The sequence below is a fragment of the Cyprinus carpio genome, chromosome B19, assembly GCF_018340385.1.
Source record: "Cyprinus carpio isolate SPL01 chromosome B19, ASM1834038v1, whole genome shotgun sequence".
NCBI lineage: Eukaryota > Metazoa > Chordata > Actinopteri > Cypriniformes > Cyprinidae > Cyprinus > Cyprinus carpio.
The window spans coordinates 26,879,674-26,900,096 of NC_056615.1; the positions used below are offsets into that span (position 1 = coordinate 26,879,674).

The 20,423-nt window shown below is 34.9% G+C and overlaps 2 protein-coding genes across 3 annotated transcripts; both read right to left on the reverse strand.

The window, feature by feature from the left end:
* Positions 1–3,383: 3,383 nt before the first annotated feature.
* LOC109058369 (DNA-directed RNA polymerase I subunit RPA43-like) lies at positions 3,384–9,145 on the reverse strand. The gene is made up of 4 exons (XM_019075570.2): positions 8,820–9,145; positions 7,379–7,520; positions 6,583–6,791; positions 3,384–3,899 (listed from the first exon to the last, which is right to left on the reverse strand). The coding sequence occupies exons 1-4, from the start codon at positions 9,143–9,145 to the stop codon at positions 3,497–3,499; spliced, it is 1,080 nt and encodes a 359-aa protein (XP_018931115.2). The 3' UTR covers positions 3,384–3,496.
* A 2,779-nt stretch (positions 9,146–11,924) lies between these two features.
* LOC109105766 (transmembrane protein 196-like) lies at positions 11,925–19,624 on the reverse strand. Of its 2 annotated transcripts, none has more exons than XM_042745343.1 (4): positions 19,062–19,624; positions 17,752–17,808; positions 13,463–13,717; positions 11,925–12,473 (listed from the first exon to the last, which is right to left on the reverse strand). In XM_042745343.1, the coding sequence occupies exons 1-4, from the start codon at positions 19,206–19,208 to the stop codon at positions 12,405–12,407; spliced, it is 528 nt and encodes a 175-aa protein (XP_042601277.1). In that variant the 5' UTR covers positions 19,209–19,624; the 3' UTR covers positions 11,925–12,404. The 2 variants fall into 2 exon arrangements, with proteins under 2 accessions (XP_042601277.1, XP_042601276.1); XM_042745342.1 differs by having other exon boundaries at positions 19,044–19,618.
* Between the last annotated feature and the right edge of the window lie 799 nt (positions 19,625–20,423).

The window sequence follows — 20,423 nt, forward strand, 5'->3', positions numbered from 1 at the left end:
ACATTTTTATTAACCATAAAAGTTACACTAATTTTTTTTTTTTTTTTTTAAATTATAAAAAACTATTTCCACTCAGAAATCAGAATCAGAAAAAGCTTTATTGCCAAGTATGCTTAATATGGTTAAATTAATAGTGAATTTTACAAATAATTACAAGGAAATTATTGAATTAAACATTATATTTTAAAGTAGAAACAAGCTGGTCTTGCTTATTTGACTTTAATAACAAAAACCCTAAAGTTATATTTGAGGCAACTCTAAAAACGCTTTCACATCAAAAGTGAAATTAATAAGCCACTAATTACTCCCAATTTCTCTCAACATGGGGACAGGGGAGCTGTAAGTCAATAAATGAAAAAAACTAAGTAACTTGTGTTACATATTTGAAAAAAGTAACAGTTATTTTCTTGTAAATGTAAAAGTTGCAACATAGTTTAATTAACCACAAAACTTAGGAGGTCGAGATAAGATCATGATTGGTATCAGATGATTGCTATGGCAATCGGAAAAAAAACGACAGACCCCCTATTTTCCATTTGGTTGGACAAACAAACAGGTCTGGATGAAATTGGCCATGAAGCACTGCACATTGGTTTTGGTTGACGTTTCCTTTCAGAGACCCTGAATATCAGAGCTTTGGTTTGTCTCACACCCCGTATAACCTCAAAAAGACATAATTCACCTCATGAGCGCGAGGGCCACTTATCAGAGGTGAAGGCCTAATAAAACCGACAAAATGTCAGATTCTCACCCCCACCTGAAGCACAGCACTCCCAGTGATGGAAAAACTAAGTGAGAACAATTCGAACTATGAGACCGTCTGGCCACGATCCGACCCAAAACCTCCCACGGGGCTCCCAGGATCCTTCAGGATGAGAGATCCAACTCCCCTCGACCGTCAAAGAGACTGGCTTTGTCTAGTCGAACAAAAGGGGCAAAAGAAAAGCAGAATGTATCAGTCTGGACATAATCCCAGCTGACTTGAACCTGAAAGGAGTCCAGGTTGAGATGTTTCCCTCACATCCTGGGACCAGCAGTTCAAAAGGTTTCATCTGGATCAGAATGATCTGGATTTGGAAATCTCATGTTTTGTGATCCAGGATCAGGTGATCCATTTTACTTTTGTGCTGGTTTTTCGAAGCAAAATTGGATTGGATCACCCTGATCCAGATACACACTTCTTCAGAATTCCAAATCTGGATTACTAGCGCTCTACAGAGCCCCTAAAGTTACATGGTGATGAGGAAAAAATGCAGATGTTTTGCATTGCATTTATACAAATAACTACTTCTGACTGGTCCATCTCTGATGATTGTGCCAATGTAGTTTACAATCAGTGATTAATTTTTTATTTTTTTTTAAATGTAATATTTTTGTTTGAAATTGACAGCTGTTTGGGGATTTGGGGATATATTACATGTTAAAATGCTGTATTTTTTGGACCAATTTTAAATTTTTATTTCATTTTTGTTCCTGAAATCCACCCTTCTGCTAATAATCCATTTTTTTTTATTTTTATTTTTTTTTTATCAAAAATACCCCAATATTACTAAAACATTTTGAACAACACAAACTGAGGATTTAATCCAGATCAAAACCAAGAATGGATTTTTTGATCGAATCCGAGTTCAGAATCTTTTTTTTTTTTTTCTTTGAACAACCCATTTTCAAGATTTGATCTGATGTGATGGGCAAAATCCGATCAGATTACTTTTTACCAACTGGCCCCTGGTGTGCTGTGCTGCCGGACTCGAGGGCCACTCGGGCTGAAGAGCTCAGAAACCTTCAGCAACACTCAGTGATTTACTGTAAAGATGCGCAAACATATTTCCTATAACACAGTTAGTCACGCCGGAGGAGCGCTTTCCCACACACACCTTGAGGTTTGGGACTGCAGGATGGATTCCCAGCAGTCCAGGACGTTCCAGGAATCGAGCGGGACGCTGGCATCCCAAGCAGACGTACCTGAGAATAAAAACAGGTCATAGGTGCAGTGACGTGTAAGAATGTCTGAGAAAACCAAACATCCAAAAATATGCATGAAACGAAATCTTTGTTTTCATGTGGTTTGGAAAAAACCTTTGCACCACTTTCAGGAAATGTCTTGATTCGTGGAAATATCAGAGTTTACACATCTTGAGGGTTATTTTCTAATATAGTTTCAAATGTTTATAACAAAGTCTTCTAGTTGTTTTAACATTTGACAGCTTAAACTAGTGTTTCCATGCCATAAAGTGAATTATACTGTATGTTCATTTTCAAAGATGTGCTTACCTTCACACATACAGCAATGAGGGTCTGTAGATGTTTGTGAGGTCATTTCCTGTTTACTTCTTTTGTTACATGACAACAATATATATTCTTGCTTTTTTTAAAAATGTTTTAAATCATAAAAAAAAAAAAAAATTTATAATCACTGTGAAAATAACACTGGAACAAACAAATAAATTAATAAAATAGAAAATAAAATAATTTACAAATAATTTTATATATATATATATATATATATATATAAGCAAACTTTTAATTAAAAAATAACCAAAATTTTTTTTTAATTTGTATATATTGCAAGTATTGTATAGATTTAAGCTTTATTAAGTTGCTTTAAGGATTGAGATACATTTAAAAAAAATATCAATTTTAAATGCCACAGAACTTGCAGCAGCTTCAACAAATCTACATTTGTGGAACTAGAACATATATCAATATATGATTGTACAAAAATGTGATTTTCAAAAGCAGGTATAACATTGTTTGTGATGGTTGTATAGCGAGTACTACAATCATTTTAACTGCTTGATTAGGTTTTTAATTATAAAAAGTTTCAAACCAATCAGTTTAATTACATATTCTGAGAATTATTGATAAAAGTCAATATCTATTGCTTTATCAATAAATTAATAGATTAAGACACAAAAATAGAACTGCACTAAAGGTAAAAGATAAACATTTTTCACATACAGCAAAAAATAAAAAAAATAAAAAATTAAAATACGCATTTTATAATTATATCATTAAGGGAAAGAAGAAAACTCATTATATTGACTGGAAAAGTAAGAGCTCTTACAAAATACTTTTCCCATTAGTGTTGCGACTGACTGTAATTAGCATAGCTGTTTAATTTCTGACCAATAAACAATGATGAATAGTCTTAAATAAAATATTTTATCTATCAATATCTTATCATATTGCTGTTGCCACCATTTGATAATAGCATATTCCTTTATCTTACTTTATTTTTATCATAAAATGTTTAAATGAGGGATTTTAATTTTAATTTCAACAGTTTCAAGAGGAGAATTTGGGAAGTTTCAGGATTGTGTGTGTAACAGCAAAGGAAAGTGCTGCCCTCTTCAGGTGGAAAAATAAAAATGTGCAAATACTCCAGAGGAAAAAATAACATTTATTATTATATTCTGTAAATATAAATCACACAAAGTATCTCAGTCACACTTGGCTCATCGTTTATAGTTAATGAAAGAGTCTGAGAGTGAAATCACTTGCTCTTTTTCTTCTTTTTGGCAGCAGGTGCGTCCTGGAGGCCGTCGTGGCTCTCGGCCGCTCTCTTTCTGCTGGTTTTATCGCTCATGTATCTGCTGGAGTCACTCGTCGAGAGCTCAGAGGGCAAGATCTCGTCCGACTCCTGTCCTCTGTCTTTCTTCTTCTTCTTCTTCTTCTCTTTGTGATGTCCGTTTGCGTTGGAGTCTATCTCTGCTGTGTCGTCGGCGGTTTGGTGGTTTTCTGACATTTCCTCCAGGCCGCTGTCGTTCAGAGACTCTTTCTCACTCTTGTCTTTCTTCTTTTTCTTCTTGGGTTTCGGGCTGTTGATCGTGTCTTCTGTGGATTCTGGTTCTGTAGTTGATTCCTTTTGTTCGGTTTGAGCCACAAGCTCTTGCACTCTGAAAATCAAGAAATTATTATTAGTAACGACACACTTATCTCCTCAAGTCGATACTATTACGAAACTTGGATGTCAAATCGATGTATTGCATTTTTATTTTATTTTTACAATGTATTGTAATTTTTGCATGCTTTTCTAACATTGCATACAAGTTGTACATGATACATGAACATCAGTTTTATTTCAGGAGCATCATGTAGTAATGAAATCTACAAAATGGTCATTTCAAAACCCTGGACTTTATTAAAAAAAAAAAAAAAAAAAAAAAAAAAAATCAGTAAAGTAAAGTTAAAAAAAAAATTTTTAAATAAAAAAAATAAATTGCTACATTAAGCTGTTCCTGCCAATAAGAAAACAATAAATTGCATAAGAAATTATATATTTTTGTACAAAAACACAGAAAATGAAATAAAATTTTGCCAGGAAACCGAAACCAAAAAAAAAAAAGTATATTTAATAATCATTTACTTAATAATCATCAAGGACTTAAATAAAACTATTTAATATGAATTATTATTGATTCTGGAATAAAATAAAAACAATTAAAAAAAAAAAGATTTCAAAATGATAAAAAAAAAAGTAATCCTCATCACTCCAGTCCATCAGTTAAAGTCTTTTGAAGAGAAAAGCTTTGTGTTTGTAAACAAACAAATCCATCATTAAGATTTTTACATTTCAAACTGTTGCTTCTGGCTAAAATATGAGTCCATAATCCATAATAACACTCCCTTTAGTGAAAAAGTCAATTTCCTGTTGTCTCTCACATCAAAAAAGAGCTGCTTTTGCTTGTTATCTGTGCAGATATTTCTTCTGATTCAGACGAGATGAACACGCAGCTTTTCTCTTCTTAAGATGTTAACTGATGGACTGGAGTGCTGTGGATTATTGTGATGTTTTTATCAGCTGTTTGGACTCTCATTCTGTCGGCACCCATTCACTGCAGAGGATCCATTGCTGAGACACTGATGCAATGCTACATTTCTCCAAATCTGATGAAGAAACAAACTCATCTACAGTCATGGTCAAAAGTTTTGAGAATTACATAAATATTAGTTTTCAAAAAGTTTGCTGCTAAACTGCTTTTAGATCTTTGTTTCAGTTGTTTCTGTGATGTACTGAAATATAATTACAAGCACTTCATACGTTTCAAAGGCTTTTATTGACAATTACATGACATTTATGCAAAGAGTCAGTATTTGCAGTGTTGGCCCTTCTTTTTCAGGACCTCTGCAATTCGACTGGGCATGCTCTCAATCAACTTCTGGGCCAAATCCTGACTGATAGCAACCCATTCTTTCATAATAACTTTTTGGAGTTTGTCAGAATTAGTGTGGTTTTGTTTGTCCACCCGCCTCTTGAGGATTGACCACAAGTTCTCATTGGGATTAAGATCTGGGGAGTTTCCAGGACATGGACCCAAAATTTCAACATTCTGGTCCCCGAGCCACTTAGTTATCACTTTTGCCTTATGGCACGGTGCTCCATCGTGCTGGAAAAGGCATTGTTCTTCACCAAACTGTTGTTGGGTTGTTGGAAGAAGTTGCTGTTGGAGGGTGTTTTGGTACCATTCTTTATTCATGGCTGTGTTTTTGGGCAGAATTGTGAGTGAGCCCACTCCCTTGGATGAGAAGCAACCCCACACATGAATGGTGTCAGGATGCTTTACTGTTGGCATGACACAGGACTGATGGTAGCGCTCACCTCTTCTTCTCCGGACAAGCCTTTTTCCAGATGCCCCAAACAATCGGAAAGGGGCTTCATCGGAGAATATGACTTTGCCCCAGTCCTCAGCAGTCCATTCACTATACTTTCTGCAGAAGATCAATCCGTCCCTGATGTTTTTTTTGGAGGGAAGTGGCTTCTTTGCTGCCCTTCTTGACACCAGACCATCTTCCAAAAGTCTTGGCCTCACTGTGCGTGCAGATGCGCTCACACCTGCCTGCTGCCATTCCTGAGCAAGCTCTGCACTGGTGGCACTCCGATCCCGCAGCTGAATCCTCTTTAGGAGACGATCCTGGCGCTTGCTGGACTTTCTTGGACGCCCTGAAGCCTTCTTTACAAGAATTGAACCCTCTTTCCTTGAAGTTCTTGATGAACCTATAAATTGTTGATTTAGGTGCAATCTTAGTAGTCACAATATCCTTGCCTGTGAAGCCATTTTATGCAACGCAATGATGGCTGCACGCGTTTCTTTGAAGGTCACCATGGTTAACAATGGAAGAACAATGATTTCAAGCATCACCCTCCTTTTAACATGTCAAGTCTGCCATTCTAACCCAATCAGCCTGACATAATAATCTCCAGCCTTGTGCTCGTCAACATTCTCACCTGAGTTAACAAGATGATTACTGAAATGATCTCAGAAGGTCCTTTAATGACAGCAATGAAATGCAGTGGAAAGTTTTTTTTTGGGGATTAAGTTAATTTTCATGGCAAAGAAGGACTATGCAATTCATCTGATCACTCTTCATAACATTCTGGAGTATATGCAAATTGCTATTATAAAAACTTAAGCAGCAACTTTTCCAATTTCCAATATTTATGTAATTCTCAAAACTTTTGGCCACGACTGTACATCTGGGATGACCTGAGGATGACTACATTCACAGCAAATGTTCATTTATACCTAAACTACTCATTTAATAGAGCTGTTTCCAGCTAAAAAAATGCGTTCATTGTACCTGGACTTCTCCAGCCGTCCTCGGATCAGCAGAACACCTGCAGCATCGGCGTCCAGCTGGAAGACCTCAAACTCCAGGTTTTGTCCGACACTCAGTCCAGAGTCCCTCCACTGCTCTGAGCTCAGCAGACTGGGCTTCACCACCGACGCGTTAAAGCAGCCGTGAACCAGACAGCCCACGTGACCCACTCCCATCTTATTAATCACACCCTGAGCGACACACACACAACATTAAAGGGTTACTTCCCCCAAAAATTTCAATTAGCCCATGTTTTACTCACCCTCAAAGCATCATAGGTGTATGTGACTGTCTTCTCTCAGACGAATCCGATCGGAGTTATACTAAAAATTAACTTTGCTCTTCTTGTTTTTGTGCAACAGTCCAAAAGACGTCAAATAAAGTGCGTGCATCCATATTTATAACATTTTAAATATGGATATTTTTCTTACAAAAACACATGGGTTCGCTACAGGAGGCCTTTATTCACGCCCCGGAGCCGAGTGAGGCACTTTTTATTATGGATGCACGCACTTAATTTGACTTCTTTTGGACCGTTGAACAGAAAGACCCACCTACTCCCATCCTGACTCTTGGAAGAGCATAATCTTTAATATACCTCCAATTGGATTCGTCTGAAAGAAGAAAGTCATATACACCTAGGATGCTTTGAGGGTGAGTTAAACACAGGTTGATTTTCATTTTTGGGTGAACTAACCCTTTAAAAACCATCAGCCGATTAACTCATAATCATGCACAGAACATGATCTCTAGCTCATGGAGATCTCGTAAGACATACCACGAGCTTCGATCCTTTCTTTGGTTTGAAGACTACGAAAGACGCCTCGATGTTGAAGTGAATGAAGCCTTGATCGTCATGAATATCTCCATGCTGTCCTACGACTTTAATGTCGTCATATGCCATAGGAACACCTTTCAGACTGCAAAACAACAGAGACGAGCGAATGGCTGTTAGAGTTTTCTTAGTTGTAATCTTTATTAATAAATGACGTTTTTAAGTTTCAGCTGAGTACAACAGCTGATTATCATAATTTCAGTCAAGAGAACTCTAAGATTATACAAAAAATTTTAAACCACATTTTTATTCACTAATTTGATTGTTTTTTTAATTATAAAATATTCATCCAATTAGTGAATACAAATGTGATTAAAATACATGAGAACTATAAAAAAATAAAAAAGTAATAATCTAACATATTTGAAAATAAATGCATATTTTCCAAATAACACAGCTTATGCTGATCTGAATTTTTTTTTTAATAAATTAAAGCTGTATGCAAGCATCTAAACTAAACATAAGGCAATTTAAGTATGAAATATATACACTTATTAATGATATAATTATGTTTTTACTCCCATTTGTTGTTGAAACAAACATTTAAACAGTGGGTGTAATAAAACTTAATGACAGATTTATATTAAAAAATATATAATAAAGACATTATTATCGGGTTAATAAAAATATAAAGGCTAGTAATGAAGTCCAAAGTTTACATACACCTTGCAGAATCTGCAAAATATTAATTATTTTACCAAAATAAGAGGGATCATACAAAATGCATGTTATAATATCTGAAACCTGAATATGTGAAGATATTTCACGTAAAAGATGTTTACATATAGTCCACAAGAGAAAATAATAGTTGAATTTATTTATATTTAGCAAAATCTTTCTTTCTAGAGCCAAAAATGACTATTATATTACCTAATTGAGCTCACAAACATCAATGAAAACTTTCCATCACGTTTTGCAGAAAATATTAATAATTATTGAGTAGTTTTGTAATCTGCCTGTTATAAACTGCTCATTTCTACACAAACTGCATGCAAGTCGTAATCAAACTAGTGCACTTAGATTCACTCTGTCTTTGGAGGTTGACTGTACTACTGTACAACTGACTGTAACCAGCAGGAAAAGTATGACAACCTTAAAAACAGAAAAAAGGGGGACAAAATTGTACCTTTTGGGATGCAACACCTTGTCACTGGACATACTTACAAGGACATACTTGTACATCTTTTAACCCTATTAGGTACATATTAGTTCCTTAAGGGTACGTATTATCTGTGTGAAGAGTACCATGGTATAACTGTACTTCTATATCAAACAGCAGCAGTGACGCACAATGACAAGTTTACAAAGTACTTCCACACGAGTATCATAGAGTTATAAATACCGCGGCGTTAGCATTATTTACCGCTGCAGCCTGTGGTGTTACCTGCTGGAGTATTTGAGCAGCTCGGCGTTCAGCTCCTCCTGTATACCGGTGCGTTTCTTCCGCAGGTACAGCGGCGGCAGCGCGACGTGTTTGCGGCGCGAGTCCAGCACGAGGCACGAGTACCGCGCGCTCAGCAGCTTCACCGCGTCCGCGAACGACGGGATGAGACACGGAACCGGCGCGGAGACATTTCCACTGGATATCTGCGCTATCGTCGAGACATCCGCGGGGTTTGTGACGGGTTTCGGTGCTCCGTCCTCCTGAGTCCAGTTCGCCATGCCGTACATGTGGAGGAGCACGTGGTGCGTTCGCTCGCGTGTTCGCATGCGGAAAGGGCGGAGTGACGCGCGACCACTAGCGGAGAGGAGGAGAACTACACTTAGAAAAATAAAATAAAATAAAATAAAATAAAATAAAATAAAATAAAAGCATTTTAATATAATACTTATTTATGTTGTTTTGGTTAATAGTAAGGACCTATTTAAAAGTTAGAAATAATTAACTTTCTTAATTATAATTATATTTAACTAAAATTAAAATAACAATTATAATTAAAAATAAAAAAAATCTAAATAATTCTAAAATAAAATATAACAAAAAAAAAAAAATCTCTTGATATTTTTTATTTACCTTCGTTTTTTTTTTTTTTTTTGTGAATAGTAAGGGAATATTTAAAATTTTTAAAAATTAAATAAAAAAACTGTATTAATTATAATTAGCTAAAACAAAAATATTAAATATAAATTATAAATAACTAATTTAAAAAATAAATAAAATACACATTTTAACAATATTTTTATGTAGTTTTGATAAATAGTAAGGAAATATTCAAAAGTTAATAATTAATAATTATAACAATAATAATATTAATAATATAGTTAATATTATTATTAATAATAGTTAATTACAATTAACTAAAATAAAAATAATTAAATATAAATTATAAGTAATTAACCAGAAAAATAATACAAAATAAAATTAGTCTCTTGTGATTTTGTTTTGTTTTTTTTCTGTCATTTTTGTAGATAGTAGGAGGCTATTCAAAAGTAAAATAAACTAATTATAATTATAATTAACTAAAACAAAAATAATTAAATATAAATTATAAATAATCAGAAAAATAAAACAAAATAAAATTAGTCTCTTGTGATTTTGTTTTGATTTTTTCTGTTGTTTTTGTAGATAGTAGGAGGCTATTCAAAAGTAAAATAAACTAATTATAATTATAATTAACTAAAATGTAAAAATATTATTCAATATATATTATAAAAATACGGAAGTTCTAAGCGGCCATCCATTATAATTTTTTTCCTTTTTGTTTTCTCGTTATAACGACTTAATTTTCTCGTTATCTCGACATAACGAAGTTCGTTTTCTCGTGCGGTAAACGACTTAATTTTCTCGTTATCTCGACATAACGAAGTTCGTTTTTCCCCCCTCGTTATAACGACTTAATTTTCTCGTTATCTCGACATAACGAAAGTTTGTTTTCTCGTTATAACGACATGAAAGTTTTACTGTTGCTATAGTAACGAACTCAACTTTGACAGGCATCTGATGGACAGCCATGCAGGCGCTCTTACTGTAGCCTATATTTCAGCAAATTTTGCTTCGCCTAGGTAATAATAACGTCTACAATACTGTATAAATAAAGGCTGATCAATCACTGTTGATTTTTTTCAGAGACAGTAAAACGAACGTTTTGTTTTTGTTAATTAACATGTTTAAATGGCAACACCGCGCCATTAGAGCTGCTTGGATTAAACTCACTTTTAATTTTCCCTTTATATGAAATAAAATTATATATAATTTGTAATTTGTAGTAGTCATTATGTGGCAGATATCATGTGTGTTATAAGCTTCTGTTTGAAAAAGAGCGTTCATGTGTACGTGTAGGAAATGTGTGTGTGTAGAAAAAAACCATTACAACATTACAGAACAAAACTGAATTAAATTAGCCTATGGATTTTACATATACATCACATTTCTCATCAATATGGTTAACAATAAAGATTAGTAATAAGGAAAAGAAGCACATCAGCCTACATCGTTAAATCCCATCCTACTGTAGATAAACAGAACATCTCCGCTTATTAACTACCTAATCATTAAATTAAAATTAAATTTAAATTAATCATGAGCCTAAAAGAAGCACAAATATAATATATATTGGTGCAAACAGAATACAGTGATGTCAACCTTGGTTTTGATAAGCAGTTATTGATGAAAAAGAATGCGTTGGTGAAACTCAATCAACTAAAACAAACAAAATACACAAAATAAACATATTGATTCAAGCATTTAACATTTATGAATTAATTAAATGTCAGTAATAAACAAGACTGCACAAATCATAGCGATCACGAGGAAGGTCCGCGTACAGTAAAGTGGATAGTATACAACACCCCCTCAGTTATATTCAGGTCTATAGTGCCACCTGCTGGCGCAGTTTTTTAAATTATTAGAGAAAATTAAGTCGTTATAACGAGAAAACGAACTTCGTTATGTCAAGATAACGAGAAAATAAAGTCGTTATAACGAGAAAACGAACTTCGTTATGTAGAGATAACGAGAAAATTAAGTCGTTATAACGAGAAAACAAAAAGAAAAAAAAAAATTATAATGCATGGCCGCTTAGAACTTCCGTATAAAAAACTAATTTAATAAATAAATAAAACGTGATTTTGCTTGAGTTATTTCAGATGGTTTTGATATAAGCAGCTACATTATTTACATGATTAATAGTAAGGGATCATTTAAAAGAAAAAATAAAGAATAATTCAAATTAAATATAATTTACAATTAATGAGAAATAATCAAAAAGAAAAATTAAAAAGAAAACTAAGAAAGGACTTAAATATTAAATTAAACAAGATTTTTTTTTATTTATTAATGGAATAAATGAAAAAATGGATGAAGGGGACACTGACTGAAATTAAATAATGAAACACTTCTGAAAAAAACTGTAGAGTTAGTCTAGTATGTATGTTAAAGATGTAGGCTATATTAAAACAAAACTCTTTTGTGTGTGAATTAAAAGTGTTACTGTGTGTTAATGGCTTAATCATCAGTCATAATGCCACAAATTACATTTGACATCTTTATTTAATTTTCATATGAAGCCTCTATATAAAAATACTGTCAATTAATAAATATCTTTACAGGCATTTTACAGTGTGCATTTATATGATCAGGGTAAAAGCATTCAGTATACCATACAATATCAGGATTACAATTTCAGATTCAACATTCCCTTTATCTAGATACAGGGAGAGAGAAAGAGATACAGAAAGAGAGAGAAGATCGTTTGCATGCTTTTTTGTACTCGTATATCAGTTTTCTGTACGCTGGTCGTCAAGGTCATCAGCTCTGACCTCTCCTGAGGTCATCAGGTAACTGGACACTGATTGGCTGTCTGTCTGTTCAATACTGTTATCTGACGCTCTGTCTACAGGACGCCCTGTGAACGCCGTCTGTGCTTCTACTGTCAGCTCGACTCAGCCAATCAGAGTGAAGAACTGTCAGCCTGACTCAGCCAATCAGGTGGAAGAACTGTGCTGTTAAGAGCGAGTGGGCAGCGAGATGTCATGGCGAAGCGCTCCGTCCGTTGTAGGAGATTTGAGAGATGCCATTGCTGGTGCTATCCAAAACCTCCTGCAAACAGACAAACACACAGCCGAGTTTGTGAGGACGTTTCGCTACGAGATACATTCAAACAGACAGGAGAGAGAAAACCTCCATTTTTTAGCTACTGTATGAGTGAGATGAGCTTGTTTCTGCATCAGATTTGGAGAAATGTAGCATTGCATCAGTGTCTCACCAATGGATGCTCTGCAGTGAATGGGTGCCGTCAGAATGAGAGTCCAAACAGCTGATAAAAACATCACAATAATCCACACCACTCCAGACCATCAGTTAATGTCTTAAAAGTTATTAAAAGCTGCATGTTTGTGAGAAACAAATTCATCATGAAGACATTTTTTTTTTACTTCAAACCATTGCTTCCTGCTAAAATACAAGTCCATAATCTGTAATAACCCATCCTCCAGTGAAAAACAGGTCTGGTCTGAATCAGGAGAGAAATCCGCACAGATCAAGCACCGTTTACAAGCCAAAAGAGTCCAAAACAGCTTTAAACAAATACGTGGGTGGATTTTGATGTGAGAGACAACAGGAGATGGACTTTTTCCACACATTATGGGTTATAGAATCGTATTTTGGACAGGTTTGATGTTAAAAATATATTAATGATAGATTTGTTTCTTACAAACATGCAGCTTTTGGCTCCACAAGATGTTAACTGATGGACTGGAGTGGTGTGGATTATTGTGATGTTTTTATCAGCTGTTTGGACTCTCATTCTGACGGCACCCATTCACTGCAGAGGATTCATTGATGAGCAAGTGATGCAGTGCTACATTTCTCCAAATCTGACGAAGAAACAAACTCATCTACATTAACCTTCAACTCTAATCAACAAACAAAACAAGAAGTTTAAATCTGGCTTTATTCAATGTTCATATTTCTGTTCTGGAAATTTCTTAAGTATGAAAACTGAGTCAGCTTTAATGTAATGTTGACTGTGAGGGTATGAGATACACCGGCACACACAGACCGCACAAACATACCAGCTCCTGGCATACCTTCTCTGCCATTTCTTGCGAGTGATGCAGTGAATGTTCTCTCTCCAGAAACATTCGCTGCTGTTCGCTGCTGGCCAGTCTGCAGGTCAGCCATGTGGAAAGCGTGCAGCTGCTGATGCCCAGACATGCTAGAGACATGATGGCCAAATGAAGAGAGTGCATGCCATCTGGACGCTTGACCAGTGCACGGACAAACTGGAAGTTCAGGATTCCACCGATTAACCCGCAAATGCAGCAGGAGGAAAATAATATCATCTGAGAGAGAGAAAAACATACATAATGTAATAATTAATAATAATTGAATACAACATTCATAAAAAAATAATAATGCATATTGCATGCAAACATCCTTAAAATAATAATGTATATTACATGTATACAACATTCATATAATATTGCATACTGCATGCAAACAACATTCAAATAATAATGCAAATTGCATAAAAACATCAATTAAATATTAATGCATATTGCTTGCATATATCATTAAAATAATAACACACTGCATACATACACCATTGAAATAATGCATATTGCATGGATGCAATATCAAAACAATCATGCATATTGCATTCATAGAGTAAAATATTGCATATTAAATATTGCATGCATACATTATTTAAATAATGTATATTGCATGCATACAATATTAAAAGAATAACACATAAAACATGCATTCATCATTAAAATAATGCATACATTATTAAAATTATTATACACTATTACAAATGCTTTAATAGTTTAACTATTTCTGGTGGACTGAAATCAGTAAGTATAATATAATCAGAAAGTAAAAATCAGACAGTAAAATATCAATTAAATTATCAAAGTAGTGTTTGCCTTTGTAAAAGTAGCAACCAAAGTGCTAAGGGCGTTGCTGTGCATTTGCTAAGGTGCTCTGATTGGTTTCCATGCTCATAAAGGTCACAGTAGATTAATCTGGAAGTGTACAGCACAGCAGAAATACTGTATACGGAGGATGAAGATGAAACCATTGTGTACTGGGAGAATGGATTGTGCTGCTCTGTGATTTTATAATTGGTCAGACCACGTCCAGACAGTGACATTATCTGCCTGCAGAAAACTGCCACCTCAACACTTCAGGACAGATCTGACCTCAAATTACACAAGAGACTTCTGACTCCACAGCACAGTCGCACATTATCAGGTTATACTTATTCCTGGATGGCACACCCCTTTTTAGTGCGCCATAACTGCTACTGTCACTGCTCGGTATTGTGCACTGCGGAAATTGTTGGCTCCTATGATAAATTGCTTACAATAATAAGTGTGCAAATGACTTAAATGTAAATGTACTGTTGGTAGACACTTTGATCAAAATAGCATACCATCATACCACTTGTTCTTGCAGTATATACAGTGCACTAGGAAGGTTTATAATAAAGCATTTGCATTTCCATTCATATAAAAGGTCATTCAGCTCATCATTTATAATGATTATATTGTAAATATCCATTATTTGTGACTTTAATGTAAGGCACTACAGGTGAATAGGGTAAAATTTTAACTAAAACTGTAAATATCACAGTACATTAAGAAAATAATTTTGCATTACAAAAATATAACAAATATACCAAAATATGCAAATTCCCTCAGTAAAGGCATTATATGATTAAATATGCACTAATTTGCATACATTTCCAGACCAGAGATCTGAGCACTGGATTTGTTGCTGTTTTCTTTGGGGCAGCAAGCACGTTGACATACAGTACATCTTCTACTGTAATTTCCACATGAACATTAGATAAAGCCAGATTAAAAATTCTTGTTTCGTTTTGTTGACAAATTAGAGTTAATGTTTTTTACTGAGGGGATTTTAGATATCTCCTTTTATTACTCTATAAATGAGAAAATACTGTCGACATTTAGAAAAATAAAAATTTTAACCATATTTTTTTGGAATAAAATGATACAAAAAAGCTTGTAAATGATATGCGAACAAACCCTTAGTAAAAACCTTCAGAATATATTTAGGAATAAAACTGTAAGTTTTTGTGTATGTAAGTGTTACTGAAGTGGACATGAAAGCTAATTTTGAGAAACCGACTTTAAAGATATGCACTGTAACCGAAACAGGTAAAGTGCAATTATAAAATCAGGTTAATAATGTATGACCAAATCCCTCAGTAAAAACGTTTTTCAGAATATAGATAGGAATAAAACTGCAAATTTTGGTGCATGTAAGTGTTACTGAAGTGGAGATAAAACTCACTTTGAGAAACCGACTATAAAGATATGCACTGTAGCTGAAACCTAAAGATGCAAATAGATGAAGTGCAATAATAAAAGTAGCAGAATGATGTATGAACAAACCCCTCAGTAAAAACTTTCAGAATATAAATTGGAATAAAACTGTAAGTTTCAGTGTATGTAAGTGTTACTGAAGTGGAGATAAAACTCACTTTGAGAAACCGACTATAAAGATATGCACTGTAGCTGAAACCTAAAGATGCAAATAGATGAAGTGCAATAATAAAAGTAGCAGAATGATGTATGAACAAACCCCTCAGTAAAACCTTCAGAATAGAGATAGGAATAAAACTGTCAATTCACAAAATTAGATTAAAATTAAAAATTGAAATGCATATAACCTCATTTATTTTGAAAAATGTATTGCATAATGTTTCAGATACAATTTTAAATTACAGAAGGGAATAAGCATATTCATTCCACCGTTCTGTTATTTCCTTAAATTACTGCATTATCGATTCTGCTACCATCTCTCATATTATTTTACTGTAAAAAAAAAAATAGCATGCAGAACGTACTCATTATACTATTAAGCTAGTATTCCATTCATACAGCAGCACATATCATGTTACACACTGAAGAGAAACAGCCAAAACACACTTTTTACAGTATGTTGGCTGTTTAAGTATCTAAACCCTGCTGAGATGAGACTACAGATAAAATACTTAAGTGTTCTTGAGTAGCTCCTGACATTACTGTCAGGAATTCAGAACCATTACAGGCTGATGGGGAGGGTTTCCTTTTAGCTGTACAATAACATTACAGGCAGTGCATAGAGGCCTGTGAAACAAAATCAATCTGCAGGAGAGAGCGAGAGGTAAAACAAGAAACGGTAAAGCGTATTTGAGGACAAAGCTGAAAGCTTGTATACAAGAAATCAAAGGTAAACAAGTAATGATATGAAAAGAGACAAGTGGAGAGTAGGATGGGAGAGACGTGAAACCTCTCAGACTAGCGTTTCACTTCAGTATGGATTTGTGATTAACACTCTCCGCTGGGGCGGCTCACTCCACTCAGAGGTGGCTAATTGAATCTCGTCTCTCCAGTGAAGTATCCTGGGATATTTACACACACACACACACACGGTGAGCTGGAGCTGCTCTCGGATGTCCACATTTGTCATAAAGAACATGTGTGTATATTAAAGTTTTAAGGTTTTGACTGAGGGGATTTTGGATATGTCTTTTTATCACCCCATAAATCAAAACAGTTTAAATCACAAAACTGGATTACATTTTTTTTTTAAATGCTAAATGTAATATGTAATTGAATTCAGATGCAATATAGAAAAATGTGCATGAAAATAAACACTTACATTACTATTTTGCATGTTTTCTTTTCACTATTCTGAAATAATGCATGGTAAGAATATGAAATCTCAAAACTGAAAAGTGCATGAAAACCCCAATGGGTTTGCCTGTAGTGTCTTGCATTAAAATCACAAAATTAGATTAAAATTAAAAATTAAAATGCAAAATAACCGTATTCATCTTCAACATAACAACCTGACATTTTTTACACTGAATTAAACATGCGATGTATTGAGGCATTGACAGTAAATGTAGAATACTATTGTTTGATACATTTGTTGCATACTGTTTAACATGAAATTTGAAATAAAAAATTAATTTTAATTAACGTTAACAGTTTATATTTTACAAAATTAGTCTCATTCTGCCACCAAAAACTATTTCTAAATTAGAATAGTTTTTACATTCTACATTTTAAAAAACCCACAAACAAATCATGAATATGTGTGGTGAGATATGTAAGTACACTTTATTGGCCATGAGCAACATTTAACATCCATGCAACCTTATAAGTTTCTTTATAGTGAACCAAAAATGGTTATTTTATGGTATTGATGCAAACAAAACCCCTTTCGGAACCATTTTAAGAGTGTACAGTACATTATGTGCTCTACAGTAGAGTAAGTATACAATACAGTAGTAGTACAGTGAAGTATTTGTACTTGCACAGCAGAATGTGTGTACGAGAATACTGAAGTGCATACTCACAATCAGTCCTGTCCTTTTCCGTGCACACAGCATGCCACACAGTCCACAGACAAGAAACTAAGAGACAGAAAATGTCATATTTGTGCATCTTACTAGAAATGAACTGAGTAAAAACATTAAGAAAACAGGGGAAATGTGTCCCAATCATGCTGAATTCAGATTACAATAGAGTCACACCTTACATGAACTGAACTGGACATGAACACACACGAATGAGGTTACATTATATATAAGTCAATGAAGCAAAGATCTCACATACACTCTGAAAATGTGGCATCTTCACAAATATCAGTTTTCCTATACAAAAAATACTGTACTGTACCATAATACAATATGAGTTACATCACTGTAGATTCATGCTGTACAGACCATAAGATAAAAATGATATAAAAAATGCATTTTATGGTATTTCCATGGTACATTGAGGTACTTAAAAAAATGCCATGGTATTAAAATTGTAAAAAAAGAAGTGTACCTAATTGTATTGAATGTGCACTTGTAGATCAAATCTTAAAAGTATATTTTTAAACAATTTGCAGATTATTTAATATTAATGAATTAAAAGGCCACTTAAGTGACTTAACACTTTCTTGACTATGTTTCTTAACATACTTAAGTACACTTTCAAATAAAGTGCACTTTGTAATGTCAAAATATAATGTTAAAATACATTTTAAATCATTATGGCTTTAGTAATGCTTTAAAGAAGTACACTTATTTACTTACATTCCAAAGCATATGTGAAGTTGATTATAATTGAACTTCAATGTGTTATTTTATATTACATTTACAGTTATTATATTTCAAAGACAATTTAAGCATGAAATTACCTAAATCCTATTTAAGTGGGTGAAAAAATGCATTTAATTTCAATTTAAACTATAATACTATAATGCAAATAACATGCAATTAATTATCCAGAAAGTTTGCATGCAGTTCTCACATAAGCACATTATTTACATGATAAGTACTCATTTTAAAAGTATGCTAAAGTATGCTGTAGCCTACTTGTTTTTCTTAAAGGTATGTACCCACAGAACGTTCCCGGTTTGTTGTTTTGGGGAGAAACCATACAAGAACGTTCGGGGAACGTTGTTTGTAGGTTCTTTTTGTAACCAGAAACTAACCTTCCCAGAACGTTCTGAGAATCTAAAATTGTCAGGCGGTGGGTAGTAATTTTGAATACAAATACAAACATTTTTGATAATAATAAAAATAAAATGCTGCACAAAACTTTCAGCGCTTGATTCGGAATTGTTTATGCTGAAGAAGACTAGAAAAGTGAGACGTACACACACTCCGCTCCATACCGGAGAAGCGTCGCCCTGCTGCGTCTTGTGCTTCGCTTTCGCCCGGCAGATGCCCACCGCGCCCAGGGCGATGCTGGACACCCCGAGCCCTATCTCCAGCACCGACAGAACCAACAAACTCGAGATGATCTTCCGGCTGGAGCACATCTTCGCTCGGGCATCCTTCCTGACCGGTGCGCAAAACGCTTCACTCCATGTCTTCACAGATAAACCAAACGCATAAGATCCAGGAAAGTGTCCAGATGTACATCAATTTACGTGATTTCTCCAAAACACACCAGTAGCTCATGAGTCAGTGCGCAAAGGTGCTCTCCGTGATGCGTAAACGCCAGCAGTTTAACTTTACCCTCCTCCTTACTCTGTTTACCATGCTTCTGCTCCTGCCCCATGCGATTTCCCTCAGTCTGACAGAGGAAAAGCTCCGCCCACCGTCACCATCGAATTTCTTTACAGTTCTGCAGTAGAATGTCTTAAAATAGTATTATAATCGTTATTTGATCATATACTTAACGTAATTCCTTAGAACGGTAATTGTTACAAACGTTCCAAATCTAATCTGGTGGGAAAAGTTACGATTCTGTCCAACAGCGAAGCAGGTGTCCTGACGCGGTTATGCGCAATGGTGCGTAAAAGCGCTGATTGTGGTAAATGCGCCTCGGTCTGTTTATTGCATAAAACCAGTGAGTTGGACATCTAACGGCACATGCCAGCACAGCGTATTAAGACACTCAATCACATTTTATTAGAAGGTTTTGAGTGGACCGAATCCATAATAGTGCGCATAAAAGTTCTTTATATAGGATGCTGGAACAAAATGCATGCTTTTTGTAATGTTTGGATGCTCTGTGATTATATTAGTGGAATTTTCCACGCGCAATTGATTCCTAAAAACATTTCCAGCGACACTTACAGAGAAGAAACATGACCATCCAGCGATGTCTTTGTAAAACCTGTGCATTATCATGCTGCAACATGAGGTGATGGTCGTGGATGAATGGCACAACAATGGGTCTCAGGATTTCGTCACAGTATCTCTGTGCATTCAAAATGCCTTCAATAAAATGCACCTGTGTTCGTTGTCCATAACATACGCCTGCCCATACCATAACCCCACCGCCACCATGGGCCACTCGATCCACAACGTTGACATCAGCAAACCGCTCACCCACACAATGCCATGCACACTGTCTGCCATCTGCCCTGTACAGTGAAAACCAGGATTCATCCGTGAAGAGAACACCTCTCCAAAGTGCCAGACGCCATCGAATGTGAGCATTTGCCCACTCAAGTCAGTTACGATGACGAACTGCAGTCAGGTCAGACCCAGATGAGGACGATGAACATGCAGATGAGCTTCCCTGA